The 17,071-nt window shown below is 49.4% G+C and overlaps 1 protein-coding gene across 2 annotated transcripts in view; it reads right to left on the bottom strand.

The window, feature by feature from the left end:
• The window catches only part of PCSK9 (proprotein convertase subtilisin/kexin type 9), a 32,193-nt gene that overhangs the window by 6,082 nt on the left and 9,040 nt on the right, over positions 1 to 17,071 (bottom strand). For both annotated transcript variants that reach the window (XM_027852800.1, XM_027852801.1), the window contains exons 3-10: positions 16,600 to 16,723; positions 8,971 to 9,104; positions 8,561 to 8,702; positions 5,765 to 5,961; positions 5,105 to 5,288; positions 3,787 to 3,957; positions 2,297 to 2,445; positions 279 to 456 (exon numbers count right to left, since the gene is read on the bottom strand). In XM_027852800.1, the coding sequence (XP_027708601.1) occupies positions 279 to 456; positions 2,297 to 2,445; positions 3,787 to 3,957; positions 5,105 to 5,288; positions 5,765 to 5,961; positions 8,561 to 8,702; positions 8,971 to 9,104; positions 16,600 to 16,723 (1,279 nt within the window). The remainder of the gene's footprint in view (positions 1 to 278; positions 457 to 2,296; positions 2,446 to 3,786; positions 3,958 to 5,104; positions 5,289 to 5,764; positions 5,962 to 8,560; positions 8,703 to 8,970; positions 9,105 to 16,599; positions 16,724 to 17,071) is intronic.

Genomic DNA, 17,071 nt, shown 5'->3' with positions numbered 1-17,071 from the left:
CCTGTTCTAAGGCCCCTCCAAGCTCTGACATCCCGTGTTCTAAGGCCCCTCCAAGCTCTGACATCCCCTGTTCTAAGACCCCTCCCAGCTCTGACATCCCCTGTTCTAAGGCCTCTCCAAGCTCTGACATCCCCTGTTCTAAGACCCTTCCCAGCTCTGACATTCCTTGCTCCAGAGTTCCTCCCAGTTCTGATAGCCCAAGGTTCCCTAAACTCTACTCTGAGGTATCATTTGGCTTCCTCCATGGCCCATAGCGGCCCCTGCCCCAGAGCTCCCACCTGTGACTACATGACTCTCCTCATCACAGCGGGCACGGACCTCTCCAGCAGCCTCCCCCTGGTGAGCTGCCTGGACGTGACATCGGGCTCTGGGCAGCACACAGCACCTGGCGATGGCATAGACTCCCTGTCCCCCAAACGCATTGTAGGCCAGGCATTCTTTCCTGCCCTCGCGGACCTGAGATTTAAAAACAATATCGTCAACAACATCCCCATAAAAACAAACACATCTCATTCCAGATGTGCTTTTAAAGGCAACCCGGGCTCACCAAGATATTCGCTCATTCATTATTGGATCCCCCCAGCATTTCCGAGCAACTCCTGTGTGCCCTGGCTCTGTGATGTTCTGTGCTCTATGGTTCCTTCCCTGCCCCAACCTCCATTCTATTCTAAGGTGCTTTGGGCCTCTATGACCCCTCATCCTAGGACATGCTGTGACCCTTTCTCCAGAGATGTTCCAGCCAGGAGTTTCTACTGGGCCATCGGGATGTCAGGGCCAAACTGGTTTTTGCTTGTATTATGGTTGTTTTTGCTATAATTTAAACACAATAGTTATTGGACTTTGGATTCTGATTCATGAGAGTCTCAAGGGTTTGAAATTTGTGTTTATCCCAAATGTGGCATGGAAGGCCCTCAGTTTATGCACTGTCTCATTATTCCCTCCTGCCCCTATCTAGCTTGGGAAATAGTGGGGGGGAGAGATTCCATTTTACAGGAGAGGAAACTGAGGCCCAAGGAAAGAAAGCATAACACGCAGAAGAAAGGGCCCCAGAGTCATCTTCTGGGGCTGAGATCAGGGCTCCCGCCTATGGATTGCACTAAACCACAGCTGTCAGGGAAGGACCTCCCAGGACCGCTCCTCCTGGTCCTGCCTCCCTATGAAATGATAGGTCCTATGCCTTAGAACTGAAAAGATGAGAGCCAGGAAAGAAATCTTCTGTGCTCCCCTAGAAGGGCGCCTTGCCTCCTGTCTCCCTTTTAGGAGGACACGCTTCCCAAGCCGGGCTTTCTGGGGGAGGTGCAGGAGGAATGAGATCGATCAGGATGGTGCAGGTAGTCACGGGCAGGAGCTCTGGGGCAGGGGCCGCTATGGGCCATGGAGGAAGCCAAATGCTACTTCAGTAGAGTTTATGGAACCTCGGGCTACCAGAACTGGGGGGAACTCTGGAAGGGAAGGAAAGAGGCCTGGAAGGAGAGCAGGCTACCCTGGGCCGGGTGCTCGCTGGGAGACCCTGGGCAGGTCACCTAATCTCAGTTTCTTTGCCTGTAAGATGGCAGTGATACTAAGCCAATTAATTCTAATTCATTCTATCCTCGTCCTCTCCTGTGCAGTCCAATCCACCCAAGCTGAGGGTGCCAGCTGGGAGGAATCTGAGGAAGGTTGGATGGTGGCGACGGCCTTGACAGGGGCAAATGCTGATGTGAACAAGATCCCAAGCACATACAACGCACACAGATACCCCATGAACACACAAGCCCACGTGACACCTAGGTGCCCATATAATCACGCCGGCAGCACACAAATGTGATCGCAGAAGCATAGATTTAGAGATAGAAGGAACCTTTTAGGCCATTGAACCCCTCCCCCAATTTTGCAAATGGGGAAACTGAGGCACAGGGAGGTTAAATGACTTGTCTAAGACAACTCAACTAGTAAATGTCTGAGAAAGGATTTGAGCCTGGCTCCTCATGCGTCCAAGGTCCATGTGCTATTTACTACCCCCTACCACTCATGAGCACGCAAGCACATAGCCTGCACACCAATGTGAGCATGTACAGATACACTGGACGCATGCATCAAAAGAGTCTTGGCTCCTAAGTCAGAGGACTGGGGTTCAAATCCCACCTCTGAGGCTTATTATTGGTAAGTTGATTGGGAAATTCACTTCAGCAACTTGGGCCCCAGTTTCCTCAACTTTACAGTGAGGGGGTTGGACTAGATGGTCTGTGAGCTTTCTTCCAACTCTGTATCTCGGACCCTCGATCTGGGCACAGGCACGCTCATGCGGAAACATCACCTCCATCCGCTCTCCTCTCCTTTTCCCGCCTTTGGAGAAACTGGAGCAACCCAGCATCTCCTCATTGTCGCTGCAGCGAGCCGAGGCAACGGCCGTCCGAGTCGGGCCCGAGGTCGAGGACCACACCGTCCGGCAGTACAGCTGCTCCTCTGAAAGAACACACGGCCCCCCACCCCGAGGCCCAGACATGAGTGGAGGAGAGGGGAGGGACCAGGCCCTGAGGGCACTCTGATCCCCAGTGAGCAGGGAGGACCCACCCCAGCTGGGTCCAGGGACAGAGGCAGAATGGTGAGGAGACAGCAAGACCTTTCCCTGATCTGTGCTGCCACGCACTATCTGAGGGAGGCTGGAGATGGGCGCAACCTGGTGAATTTCTAAAGGTCAGGAGTCTGAGCCTCTGGGAGGTCTGGGAGGAGAGTGCATGCCGGGTTAGCAGTTAGCCAGTTCAGCGCTGAAGCCCCTTGAGGGAGAAGTGTCCCCCGGCGCCACCCCAGCAGGAGCTGAGACACAGATTCGTGCAGTGACGATGCCACCCTTGGACATGTGGTGGGGTCAATGCTGTGCAGAAACTGCAGTCAGTCTGAGCCTGCCCTCCCTGGGACTAAGGGGGCCAAGGGAAGGGTGTGCCACCTTGAGGGGCTGAAGGGACATATTAGAACTTCTGTTCTCGCCGTATGTTCAAAGTCAATATCCTTTTGTAAAAGTTAATTAAAGTGAACTGGGGCTTACATCACCGGCAGCTAAGAGTGAGAGAATCGCCCAAAAAGGAGACTAGAGAACTAGAGAAAGACACCCCCAACTACCTAGAACTTTGAGGGGGAGGTTCCTAAGGAAGGAACCTTAGAATAGAGAAGGCCAGGGCTTAAAGGGACCTTAAAGAGTAGCATATTAGAAATGGAAGGGATCTTCTAGAACAGGGAAAGGCATATCTAAAAGGGACCTTATCACATGGAAAGCAGATATTGGAAGGATCCTTAGAACACAAAATGTTAGAGCTGAAAGGGACACAGCAAGACAGTCTTTCTCCTTGAAAGGGCCCCTAGAACAGGGAATGTCAGAGCTGGGAAGGGTCCTGCCTTGGAAACAGACTGGCTGTGGAGCCCTGGGCAGTTCAATGCATCTCTCTGTTCTCTCCAGGCAACTCAACAAGACTATAAAAGACCGCATCTTCATAGCTGGAGGGAGTGTCCACAGTGGGAGCTTGAAATCATGTCCAGATTCCTCCCAAATTAACATAATTATAACAGCTCATATTTTCTGGGTGCTTGAGGCTTACAAAGTGATTTTCTCCCAACATGCAGCAAAGTGGGTGGCATAACTATTATCACTATTCTCATTTTAGGGGAGAAAACGGTCAATGCAGCATCCCTGATTCATGAGGCCTCTAGACGCTGAATCAGCCGCCCTTTCCCCCGACTGGGGCACATGGAAGGGCCCAAGACTCCCAGGTTTGGAGGGTGCACAACCCCTGAGGAGAGCCAGGAGCTCACCTGCCTCGAGGCTGGGCGGCAGAGCGGCCACCAAGTTGGGGGTCAGCAGCCTCTGGTCTTCAGGGAACCAGGCCTCGTTGATCACATTCTTGATGGAGAAGCGTATCAGTCTCTGCCTCAGTCCTGAGATGGTCAGGCTGGGCTCGGCATTGAGGAGCATGGCGGTGATGCCTAAGAGAAAACTGCTCTAACTGCTTTGGTCCCAAGACATCTCCTCCTCCTCCTCCTTCTCCTTCTTTCTCCTTTGCTTCTTCCTCCCCCTCTCTCTTCCCCCCTCCGCCCTCCTCCTCCTCACACACCTGCCTGCCCTAGGGGACTTCAGGGACTCACCAGTGCCCTGAGGAAGGGCATTCAGGGCCCTTCACATCCAGCCCCTGCTTTTCCAGCCTGTTGAGACACGATCCTCCCTCCCCCACTTTACATTCCAACCCAGCAGCCCCTCCAGAGCTTCCCATCTCCACCCTCCCTGCCTTTGCCCTGGCTGTCCTTCATGCCTAGAACCCTCTCCTTCCTCACCTCCTCCACTGGGATCCCTCATACCCTGAGGTTCCCTTGTTTGGTAGTTTAATTGTGCCCAACTCTTTGTGACCCCGTGGACCGTAGTCCATGGGATTTTCTTGGCAAAGAGACTGGAGTGGCTCACTATTTTCTTCTCCAGTGAATTAAGGCAGACAGGGTGAAGTGACTTGCCCAGGGTCACACGGCTAGTAAATGTCTAAGGCCGGATTTGAACTCAGGAACGTGAGTCTTCTTGACTGCAGACCCAGTGCTCTGTGCACGATGGCGCCACCTACCTGCCTCCCTATCTCCAACAAATTATAGTATGGTTACTCATTTCACACGTTTCTGTTTCCTACTGAACTAGGGAAGATGTCCTATCTCTCAATAGGAGTGTAAGCCCCATGAGGGAAGAGATAGTTGTTTTTATCATTGTATCTCTGTACTAAGCAGAGTGCCCAGCCCATCATTGACACCTAATAAATGCATACTGGGAAAAAAAAAAGGAGGGCAACTAGGTGGCACAGTGGATAGAGCACCAGCCCTGGAGTCAGGAGGACCTGAGTTCAAATCCAGCTTCAGACACTTGACACTTACTAGCTGTGTGACCTTGGGCAAGTCACTTAACCCCAATTGCCTCACTAAATAAATAAATGCATGCTGAGTTCCCCTCTTGTCTTGCTTGCAAGACTATAAGCTCTGAAGGTCAGTGACTTATGTGTCCACCTCAGCACCTACCACAAGGATAGGCATACAGTTGGTGCCCAATAAATGTTGATGGAGTAAAGCTCCGGCCCCTAGAAAAAAAGGAGCTACAAACCTGCAACATGGGCAGCGGCCTGAGATGTTCCACTCTGAGAGGTAAAACAGGTGCTGCAGTCACTGGAGGCGCCAATGATGTCTTCCCCAGGGGCAAAGAGGTCCACACAGCGGCCAAAGTTGGTCCCCAGGACTCCCATGGTGATCGGCTGGTCATGTGAGTTTGTGGCCCCCACAGTGATGACCTGGAGGAAAGAGGGTAACAAGGTCCCAAGCAGGGTGAACAGGGGAGAGGCCCGGGACAAAGGCAGCAGCACGGAAAGAGTCAGAAAAACTGGTCTAGAGAAGCGTCCAAATATGGCGGGGGCAGGAGGAGAAGCCAGGGTGGGCTGCACGATGCACTGAGGAGGGAAATGGCCACGTCCACGCATCACAGATGTGGGTGGGGGAGACCTCTACTCCAGTCCCCTTGTGTGATAGAGGAAGAAACTGAGACCCAGGGAAGTGAAGGGACTCGCCCTTGGGACAAGCCAAGGTTTCTCCCTGCCAGTGTCCTGTACGTGCCCCAGCAGAGGAGGTGCGCCCCAGTGGAACCGTAGACCGGTACCTGCTGTTACAGCACTAGAACTCGAGGTCGGGGGCCTGCTTTCTCATCCTTCATCCGTCCCTCTCCCCAGTCCCTATCTCCCAATCCCATCATAAAAGGCTTGGCCTGCCTTACCTCAGGTTCAGAAGCCGGGGAGTATAAGCAAGCATCCTCTTTGTAGTTGCCGGCAGCCGCAATCATCACCACCCCGGTGCGCGCCATGAGCCGACAAGCAGCGTTCAGTATGCGGCTGTATCCCCCGGCAAAGGGAAGCAGGACGACCAGGGGATTGTAAGGCTGGGCTATCTGGGTCGTTCGGATGAACTCCAGGCCTGTTTGCCACACAGAAAACACAAAGCCCTCTGTCTGTCTGGGGACAGTGAAGCAGCCTAACCTCGCCGTTCCTGAGCAGGGCATCATAGGCTCACACGACGCAGAGCCGAAAGGACCTCGGAGGAAGTCGGTCATCTGGTCTGGCCTCCTCCCTTGCAGATTGATGTCCAGAGGGGGAGGAGGGCTTGCCCAACGTCACAAAGACATCATAGAATCAGCATTTTCAGGGTAGGAAGGGGCTTCAGCAGCATCTAGTCTGACCCAGAGATGAACAAGGGGTCATCCAGCTTCCTCTTGTAGATGCCCAGAGATAGTGAACTCACTACCTCCTGAGGCAGCCCAGCCTACTTTGGGACAGGCCTGATTGGAAGCTTTCCTTTTTTTTTAATTCAGTAAACATTTATTAAGTGCCTACTATGTTCTGGGAACTGTGCTAAGTACTGGGAAGACTTCCCCTGGCAGAATGAAAGGTTGAGAACAATTTGTTACAATGGCCACGAAGGCAGCAGAAGCAGGAGCTGGGGAGCGCTTAGAACTTGGTCAGAGGGGCATCTACATGGCCAAGTGGAAAAAGCACTGGCCCCAGAGTCAGGAGGACCTGAGTTCAAATCCGGCCTCAGACACATAACACTTACTAGCTGTGTGACCCTGGGCAAGTCACTTAACCCCATTGCCTTGCCAAAAAAAAAAAGAAAAAGAACTTGGTCAGACACAGAAGACGTCAAGGTCATTGTCTTGACACTGGGCTTCGATGACTCTGGGAGGAGAGTGAGGCTGAGGACTTTGTTCGACTCTGCCTCACCGTTTGGAAGCTTTTCTGACCATCAAGTCTAAATCATTCTCTCTGCACCCTGCCCACCGCCACCCATTGTTCTGCCCTCTGGGGCCACTCTGGACAGAGCTAATCCTTTTCCCACCTGACAACCTTCCCTCCAGATGCCTGACGAAAAGAAATAAGCCACAGAGCCAGGATGAGCAGAGCAGGTCCTCTGACTCCAAATCCAGGGGTCTCTTCCCTAAGCTTCTCCACGAATAAGACCCTGTATTAGGGCCTGGGAAGATTACGAAGAGGAATAAGAAATGGTGCTTGCCAGGATGAGAGAGGCAGAGGGGCAGAGTGGGTGGGGAGACGTCCTTGAAGCCAAAGAGAACTGGGTTCGAGCCTTGCCTCTGATGCACCCTGGCTGTGTGAGCCCGGGCAGGACTCTTCACCTCTCAACCCCCCAGGCAATCTCTAAGACTCAAATTACAAAGAATGTGCCAACCTGGATCGGTAAAAAAGGAGCTTCCCCACCTGGGAGTTTCCCACGCCAATAAAATCCTAAGTCAACTGCTTCTCCTTGTCTTCTATGCCTCACTAGGACACAAGATAACAGAAAATATTCACTCTAGGATCATCCTGAAGCACAGCGCCAATTTCACCTCTCCTTGGCTTGAAATCCCCAGCGAGTTCCCTATTGCCTGCATGTTAATCTCCAAGCTCCTGATCCTGGCATTCAAGGCTCTCCTCAGTCTGGCTCTGATCTACTTTTCCAGTCTACATTTCTGCCATTTGTTACATGTACTGTATGGTATGTGCTCTAGCCTGTATGAAATGTGAATTTTCCCTTAATACATTTAATGATTTTCTAGCACTTTGCCATCTTGTTCCCTCTACCTAATATGTTCTGCCATAGCTGCACTGCCTGTGATAATCTCACCCATCATTCAAGGCCTTCCTGGAAGGTCACCTCCTCCAAGAAGCCTTCTAAGGTGTCCCTAGCCACATTGGAAGGGCTTTCTCCTTCCAATGAACATCCATGTTATTGGGATTTAACCATCTCTTCTGACACTCCTATATTTTGATTTAGCGGAGAGAGCACTGGATTTGAAGTCCGAGGGCCTGGGTTCAAATCCGGGCCATTACTCCCTAACCATTTGGCCCAGTCACATTGCCCTCTTTTAGAAAGAGGGGGTTAGACTAGATGATTCCTAAAGTCCTTTCCAGTTCTGATGCTCTGTGCACTTTGATGCCGTCCAATTCCAAATCTGCAGACATTCATTTAACAAAAATGCATTGTAATTATGTGGGCCCTTCTCCTCTCGTACAGTGGGCCTGGAATCAGAAGACCTGAGTTCTAATCCTGCCTCAACATCACAGAAGCATCATAGAATCAGCATTTTCAGAGTTGAAAGGGACTTCAGCAGCATCTAGTCTGACCCAGAGATGAAGAAGGGTCATGTAGCTGCCTCTCGGAGGTGCTCAGTGATGGGGAACTCAACCCCTCCTAAGGTACTTACTAGCTGTGTGGCCCTGGGCAAGCCACTTAATCTCTGTTTGCCTCAGTTTCCTCTACTCTAAAATTAAGGTAACAACAGCCCCATGAAGATCAAATGAGATAATATTGTAAAGCACTTAGACCAGTAGGAGGTACTATAAAATGCTTATTCCCCTGCCTTCCCCTTATATGTTCCACATCAGGGCAGGGCTAGTGCACCTCTGTACTTTCCAGAGTGCCAAACGCAGGGATCACTCCTTACAGTCTAACCCAAACCCATCATGCTGCAGGGGAAGCTATTGGATCAGGTCTGTTTGGAACCAGGCGAATCCCCACTCACCGATGAGCGTGCCACTGACCGTCCCCTTGCCTTGACAGTTCAGGACCCGGAGGCTCTGGACACTGGCCCCTTTGGCAACACCAGCATCCCTGCCACTCACAACTCCAGCCATGTGGGTTCCATGACTATCACATTTACTGGCCTGCCAGGAAGACACAAAGAAGGGTTGGTAATTAAAAATATCTCTCTGCTTACAATGATTCAAAAGCACATCTGGAGACTCTTCATGACCCTCAGCACAGATGCTGCATCACTGGGCCAGAGGCTGGTGCTTCTCAAAGCCTGGCTGGGGGTGCCATGAAGGCAGCAGCACAGTTTGGTAGGAACAGCTGAAAATCATGGCTGACATGCAAAGGGGATGGCAGATCTGCTGGGGTTTCTGAACAATAATGGAGGGGAGGAGGTCTCACCTGTCTGTGGAAGCGAGTGCCATCCTCTTCTGGAACATTCTCAAAGTCAGTGACAGTGACCTTCCCCACAATCTCCCGATGTCCACTCTGGATGCTGGTATCCAGCAGATATACTTCCACCTGGTCACCTTTATCTTTTCATGGAAGACAGCGGGAGAGGAAATAAATAATAATAATAATAATATCATTAGTGGCAACGATAACCCAACTGTACCCATAAGTCCAGTTTGCAGAAAGTACTATACTCCTGTGGCAGTGAGCTCCCCTGTCCCTGGAGGTGGTCAAGCACAAGCTGAATAAGGAATTAATAGAAAAGGAAACTCCAGGCCCAGTTGGCCATGTAGACTCAAAAACCTTTAAGGGAGGAGTAGCTGGGCAGCACAGTGGACAGAGCACTGGCCCCAGAGTCAGGAGGACCCAAGTTTAAATCTGGTCTTGGACCAGACACTTGACACTTATTAGCTGTGTGATCCTGAGCAAGTCATTTAACCCCAATTGCCCCACCAAAAACAAAAACAAAAAACACCTTTAAGGTCTTCAACTCTAAGATTTTGTGTTTAAGAAGAACCTGGCCAAGGTTCTAAATCCCTAGATTCCCTCCTTGTTGACCCAGGGCTCCATCACCACAAGTGAAGAGTAGTTATCTTATAGAGAAGGCAGGCAGATGTCAGAAAATGGTAGCTCTTGAGCTGCAAGGGCCCTCAGAGGCCATTTAATCCAACCCCCTCATTTTACAGGTGAGGAAACTGAGGCTCAGAGAGAATTGCTTGCCCGAGGTCACAAATGTAACAAGCATCAAAGATAGGATTTGAACCTTCGTGGCTGAAGGCCCAAATGCCACCTCCTACATGTAGCATCTCCTGATCCCCAACCAGCAGCCAGTGCTCCCTCCAATTACTTAGCATATATTTTGTCTTTCTTTATTTGTATTCAGGTTACATCTTCACAGGGGAATGTAAGTTCCTTTGGGTCCCAAGAGATTTGAGGAATAGTCTTTCTCAGAGCTTCTAAGGCTCCTTCCAACTCTCTTAGAGGTCAACTAGACTAACCATCTAATTAGTGCATGTCTATCTCTGGAAAGTTGACATCCACCACCCTGATTATTGGAGTAAATATCTAATCAGCTAGGAGTACCTTTCTTCCTCCCCAGCTCACCATCACCTTGTATCTATTTTGCATATGTATATTCTCTCTCTCTCTCTTTCTCTCCATACACACACCCCCCACACACACATAATGTATATAGTATATATATAGTGATGTATGTGTGTATTTATACACATATGTATTGTCTCCCCTGATAGGTTTCTTCCTGATGGAAGGGACTGCCTCACTTTTATTTTTGTATCTCCAGCACCTTGGACAGCACCTCAGACAGCACCTGGCACGAAGAGGAAAGGCATGAACCTTGATTTCATTGGGATAGGTAACTCTCAAGGGAGGACATTTCTTCCACCAAAGCACATAGGCACCTTCTCTGCAACTTACACTCAGAGAGTGCCTTGGGCACTGAGTTGTTGAGTGACTTAGGGCCAGGATGTGTCTTCCTGGTATCAGGCCAGATCCTTATCCACTACAGTCTTCTGCCTCTTAGAAGGCGATTAATAAATGCCTGTTGATTGGTAGGGGCTGTTTCATTTTTGAATCTATTTTTTTGTCCCCAGTAGAGTGTCGGGTTGGTACATAATAAGGGCTTAATAAATGCTTGCCGAACAAACATGCCCATACCTAGCAGGAATTCCCTCTACTATATCTCTGACAAGTGGCCATCCAACTCCACTTGACCTCTAGTGACAAGGGGCTCACTGGCTCCATTTCTAACAAGCCTAAATGTCCATAAGCCTTCTCACTCACTGTACCACTCTTCACATGAGGAATCCAATTCCATTTAGGCCAACGAACTGTAAGTCAGATTTCCGAATTTTCAAGGGACCTGAGGCAATTGAGACCATTTCCCTACATTTCACAGATGTGGAAACTGAGGCCCAGAAATGTCAAGTGCCCAAGCTCACACAGACAGTAAATATCAGAAGGAGAATTTGAACCGAGTTGTCTGACTCTAGGGCCTTTTCCACTGTGTTACATACTTTTTCTTTCCTTAGCTGTTTCCGTTTTGACAAAGGAGAGCTCAACTCTTTTTTTTTGGTGGGGAAAGAGGCAGAGGTAATAGAGAAGATGGTGACTAATACCTGGGAATGATTGTGATGTAAAAACAAAATTTTAATTTTAAATGTTTTTTAAAGGAACAGAGGCTGGTTAAGAAGTGAAAGTGAGGGATCACAGCCAGATGGCCCCAGCACTCAGCCTGTGTCCAAGAAATAGTTTAAGAACCAAAAAAGGCCTCCATTGTACTGGGGTTGGTGATGGTGGGGAATTCTCTGTAGCAGAGGTTCTTAACCCCAGGTCAAGTCACCAAGCATTTATTAAACACCTACTGTATGCCAAGCCCTGGATATGCAAAGAAGGGCAAAAAACTGTCCCTGCTCTCAAGCTTACAATCAAATGGGGGAGACAACATATAAATGAATAGATATAAATCAGATATAGACAGGCTAAGTTTGAGATAATCAACAGAAGGCAGACCCATGCATTAAGGTAGATTGGGAAGGCTTCCTGTAGAAGGTGGGCTTTTAGCTGGGACTTAAAGGAAGACGGGGAATGAAGGCAGAGGTGGGGAGGGGAGCCTTCCAGGCATGGGGGGGGCAGCCAGAGAGAATGCTCAGAGCTGACAGATGGAGGGTCATTTTTGAGGAGCAGTAAGGAGGCAGGTGTCAGTAGACTGAACAGTACGTAATGGGGAGTAAGGTGTAAGAAGAATGGAAAAGCCAAGAGGGTAGTCTATACTAGATCCCAAGGACAGCAGGAAGTTACTGGAGCTTGCTGAGTAGGGGAGAAACTTGGTTAGACTTGCACTTTAGGGAGATGACTTTGGCAGCTGAGCAGGACTACAGTGAGGAAAGACTTGAAGCAGGGAGACCAATCAGAGGACATTGCAATAGTCCAAGCATGGGGTGATGAAGGGGGGCACCAGGGGGGTTACAGGGTCAAAGGAGAAAAGGGAGAGATGTCAGGACAGAGACTTGGGGGACACCCATGGCGAATGGGCACAACCTGGATGAAGATCCAGCCAAGGAGGCTAAGAAGGATCGGTCAGACACGCAGGAGAGCCAGCATCACAAAAACCTAGAGAGAAGGGGGTCTCAAGGAGAAAAGGGTAAACAACAGCAGTAAAAGCTACCGAAGGCTTGAAAGACTGAGGATAAAGCAAGAGCTGTTTGATTTGCTGGTCAAGAGGTCATCGCTAACTTCGGAGAGAGGGGTTTCATTAGAACAGTGAGCATGGAAAGCAGGCTTCAGAGAGGGAAGAAGACAGTGGAAGCCGAGGAGGTGGAGACTCCCATGGCAGATGGATGTCAGCCAGGAAAGGGAGAAGCGATGGGTGGGGCCAAAGCTAACGGGGATGGGCAGATCAAGTGAGGGCTTTTTGAACAAGAAGGGCATTTGTAGAAAGCAGGGAAGGGGTTAAAGAGTGAGGAGGGCAGAAGAGGCCATCTGGGGATAGGCATCTGACAACTCTTTTTTATTTTGATAATTATATTTCACTATAATTGTCTTTCACTTAGTTTCCTTTTTAATGCTAGGTATTTTATGCATTTAAAACCATTATCCTGAGAAGGGGTCCACAGGCTTCCCCAGGCTTCCAAAAGGGTCTATGATACAAAAAAGAGTTAAGAACATCTTCCCTATGGCAAGTTTCCCCATGAGTTTCTTTAAAGTCCTTTGCTTTTCTTTGTGTCCCTAGCACTTAGCACAGTGCCTCGCACATAGTAGGTGCTTAATAAACACTTATCAATGGACTGAATGAGAGGGAGTTGGTGGGCTACTATCAACACTTGTGAAGGGACAGCCCACATAAATGACTCACAGAATATAGACATTTCAGAGCTAAGACATTAATCTGGGAAGACACACAAGGAAGATACTTCGATAAACCTGAAGCCACTATGTAGGTGGGAATCATCACCCTAATGACTAGGACCTCTGCCTCGGGGCCAGCCACTTTCCTGGTCTGTGACAGTAAGACAGCTCATGGATGGTTGGAGTGTCAGATAAACAAGATCAGCCAGCCTTTGGGTGAGAGGGGGAGAGACAAGAGAACCCGTGATGCCTCTGAGATTTCCAGCCAGAGTGACAAACAAGTCTGCCTGCTCCTCACCAGCGCTCGGGCACATCACACCAGACCAGGCTTCCTGCCTATGTCTGCTTGCCAGGCTTCCCCATCCTCTGCTGTCCCTGGCTCCTTCCACCAGCTAGCTGCTAACTAACAGAAGTAGCCATGCATTTACAGTGATGCTGCCTGGGGGATGTAGAACACTGTGATCCCCTGCGTTTTTCACTCCCCTCCACATGCATCCCCTCTACTAAATGTTCCCTTCCAAAAAAATCTTCCCTCAGCCCCTCTCTCCTGCCAGACTGTGTGAGCAGAAGGCCGGAAATCAGAGCCAGCCTCTGCCTTTGACACGCCTCGACAGGAGGGCCTCTGCAGAACGAGCCAAACCCCACCAAACTTATCCAAGCCACCCCAGTGTTCACTTCTGGTCTTGGTGAAATGCATGAATAGTGTCAAGATGGAAGTGTTCCTGCTGTTTCTGTGCAGATCACTACCTAGAAACCCATGCTTGAGGTGATCAGACACCACAAACATTTCCCTGGGCTTCAGTTTCCCCTTCTGTCAAACAAAGGGATTGGCTGAGAAGATTTCTAAGGGCCCTTTTGGTTCTATAAGCTACCAATTCTCTTAGCCTGTGCTATGGCTCAAACCCTGGGGCACCACAGGGCACGCTTTCTCCTAGAGTTATGCATCTGACTGAAATGAATCAGACAAAGGTTGACATTGGGGGTGAACAAAAATCTGAGAAAGAAGTTTATGGGGTTACAGCTTGAGGGAGGACAGAGGAGAAGCTGAGATTCACCAGTGCCCCCTTGTTCAATGCTCTCATGGCAGCCCATTCAGGGGCGTTAAGACAACAACGTCACTGTGATCAGTCAACGGATGGGCATCATTGTCGTAAGTTTTTGGCCAATGGGTGCTAAGCAGTCATGGCTGTCAGGGATGCTCAGTTAATGGGCACTAAGTCAATGATGCCACTAGGTCAATGACGTTCAATGGAGGCTCAGTCAATGTTGTCAAAGGTGTTCAGTCCGTGGGGTCCGTGATTAGTCAAAAAGAGCTCACTGAACGCTGCCACGAGCGCTGAGACCGTAAGTGTGATCTTGGCTGACCAGGTAAGGCTCTGTAGCTACTTTAGAAAGGGAAAAAATAACTTATAATGAGTTCTGATAAACCTAAGAAATGGGACACTTTCTACACGATGTTGACATCCCACCCCCCAAAATAACTTTAATTTTCTCTTTTTGTAAATTCTTTCTATTTTTACATAATAAGGGACTTTGGAAGTCATTTCATTTGACTTTCATGTGAATAAGAATCTCTACCATGTATAGACAAAGGGTGCCCCAGCATGATAGCACTAAGGAGGCATTGAGCTGCTGCTACTACTACCAGTACTTTACCACTACTACAATTGATGTTACTGCTACTGCTATTACTACTACTACTACTGCTGCTACTACTATTGCTACTGCTGCTGCTCTTACTACTACTGCTGCTGTTGCTGCTACTACTACCACTACTACTACTACTACTACTACTACTACTATTGATGCTATTGCTGCTGCTACTACTACTACTACTACTGCTGCTGCTGTTGCTGCTGCTACTACTACTACTACTACTACTATTGATGCTATTGCTGCTGCTACTACTACTACTACTGCTGCTGCTGTTGCTACTACTACTACTACTACTACTATCGCTGCTATTGCTGCTGCTGCTACTACTATTGCTACTACTGCTGCTCTTACTACTACTGCTGCTGTTGCTGCTACTACTACTACTACTACTATTGATGCTATTGCTGTTGCTACTACTGCTATGCTACAACTACTTGTTGTTACTAGTCATTTAATTGTTTCCCACTCTATGTGACCCTGGAGTTTTCTTAGCAAAAAATACTGGAGGGGTTTGCCTTTTCCTTCTCCAGTATGCCCCCATTTTACAGATGAAGAATGAAGGCAAATTGGAGTTAAGTGACTTGCCCAGGGTCACATAGCTAGTAAGTGCCTGAGGCTGGATTTGAACTCAGTCTTCTGACTCCAGACCTGCACTAACCATTGCACCACCTAGTTGCGGCTGCTGTTGCTGCTCCTACTACTAGTCAACACTTACATTAGTGCATCAGGCACTGTGCTAAGTGCTCTACAATCATTCTCTCTGATCCCCACAAGGTTCTTGAGAAGCAGGCCCTGTTATCATCCCCATTGGGGGGTCACTGTATCCAGTGTCTTCCACCCACCTGCTCTGAATCCCTTTGTACCTTCCCCATTATGGGGAAATGAAGGTGTGTGTGACTGAGCCTGGCAATCTCAGAAGGCCTGTCACAAGATGCCCAGGAACCCTGCCAGGGAAGGACTAAAAAACCACAAGGCCAGCGCTGGCCAAGGTTTACATTTCAAATATCATGCCCTCTTGACACAGGCTCTCATGTTAACTTAGACTTCCAGATCAATCATCCTCAAATATGTCCTTCTGGCTTGCCAGATTGTGCTTGCCAGACTCTTGGACTTAAAGAGCTGGGAGGGACCTTAGATCAGGGCATGTCAGAGCTGGGAGAGAGCTTAGAACAGAGGATGTCAGAGGAGAGATGGAACTTAGAACGGGATGTCAGAGCTGGGAGGAAGCTTAGAACAGAGGATGTCAGAGGAGAGATGGAGCTTAGAACAGGGGATGTCAGAGCTGGAAGAGGCTTTAGGACAGGGAATGTCAAGGCTGGGAGGGGCCTTAGAACAGGGGATGTCAGAGTTGGGAGGGACCTTAGAAGAGAGGATGTCAGAGGAGAGATGGAGCTTAGAACAAGGGATGTCAGAGCTGAGAGGGAGCTTAGAACATGGAATGTCAGAACTAGGAGAGGCCTTAGATCAGGGGATGTCAGAGCTGGGAGGGGCTTTAGAACAGGGGATGTCAGACCTGGGAGGCCCCTGGGAACAGGGAATATCAGGGGTGGGAGGGACCTTAGAATGTAGATGTTGGCCCTTGAAGGAACTTTAAAACACAGAAATGCAGAGCTATAAGTGACTTTACAACACAGAGTGTCACAGCATAGAAAAGAGAATGTTGTAGCTAAAAGGGATCTTAGAACGTCAGATGCTGGAACTGGAGGAGACTTTAGAACATGAAATGTTAGAACCACACAAGAACCTTGAACACAGAATGTGAGAGCTGAGAGGAACTTAGACCAAACAATTCTAAAAGGTATTTTGGGACATAGAGTGTTAGAATTAGAAAAGGATCTCATAAGCTGCAGTGTTCGAGGCAGAGGAGAGGAGCCCTCTGAACATGGAATGCCAGTAGCAAAGGGGATGTCAAGGCATCCAGTGTTAGAGGTGGGAGGGCCCTTAAAGCACAGAACCATAGAGCGGAGAGGGGCGCTAGAGCCGGGTGGGCAGGCAGAGAGAAGAGAAGCGTCTTCCAAAAGACAGAAACAGAACTGAACCCGGGAGGGGTCTTACTGGGTGGAGTGTACTCCTCTGGTCTGTGTGGTGCCAAGACAATCCTGTCCAGGTTCCAGGGAACGCTCTGTGCAAAGACAAAGGCGTCTTCTTCGATGTAGTCGATGTGGGGTAGCCTCAGTGCCTGCCGAGAAGCCCAAGGAACCAATAAGCCTTTTCTGAAAACATTTGCTTTGGCCCAAACCATCAGAAACCACAGGCCTTCATCGACTTCCTCTTAGCTGAATGGCTCAGCCCCAGGTCCTGTGTAAGTCCACCATCTGACCCCCCTGCTTCCAGAGCCTTCCCTTAGGAAGTTTCTTGCTTATTCTCCGGGAAATGATTGAAAGGGCTTTTGTAGAAAAGAGTAAAATCAGAGGCCAATAGTGCTGAGAGGGGCCTTATAACAGGGAAGATTAGAGCTGGGAGGGAGCTTAGAACAGGGGAGGTCAGAGCTGGCAGGGAGCTTAGAACAGGGAAGGTCAGAGCTGGC

Source organism: Vombatus ursinus, unplaced genomic scaffold (genome assembly GCF_900497805.2).
Source record: "Vombatus ursinus unplaced genomic scaffold, bare-nosed wombat genome assembly UNPS02009824.1, whole genome shotgun sequence".
Classification (NCBI taxonomy): Eukaryota; Metazoa; Chordata; class Mammalia; order Diprotodontia; family Vombatidae; genus Vombatus; species Vombatus ursinus.
The sequence above is the reverse complement of the archived record's forward strand: the minus strand, read 5'-3'. Positions and strand labels throughout refer to the sequence as shown.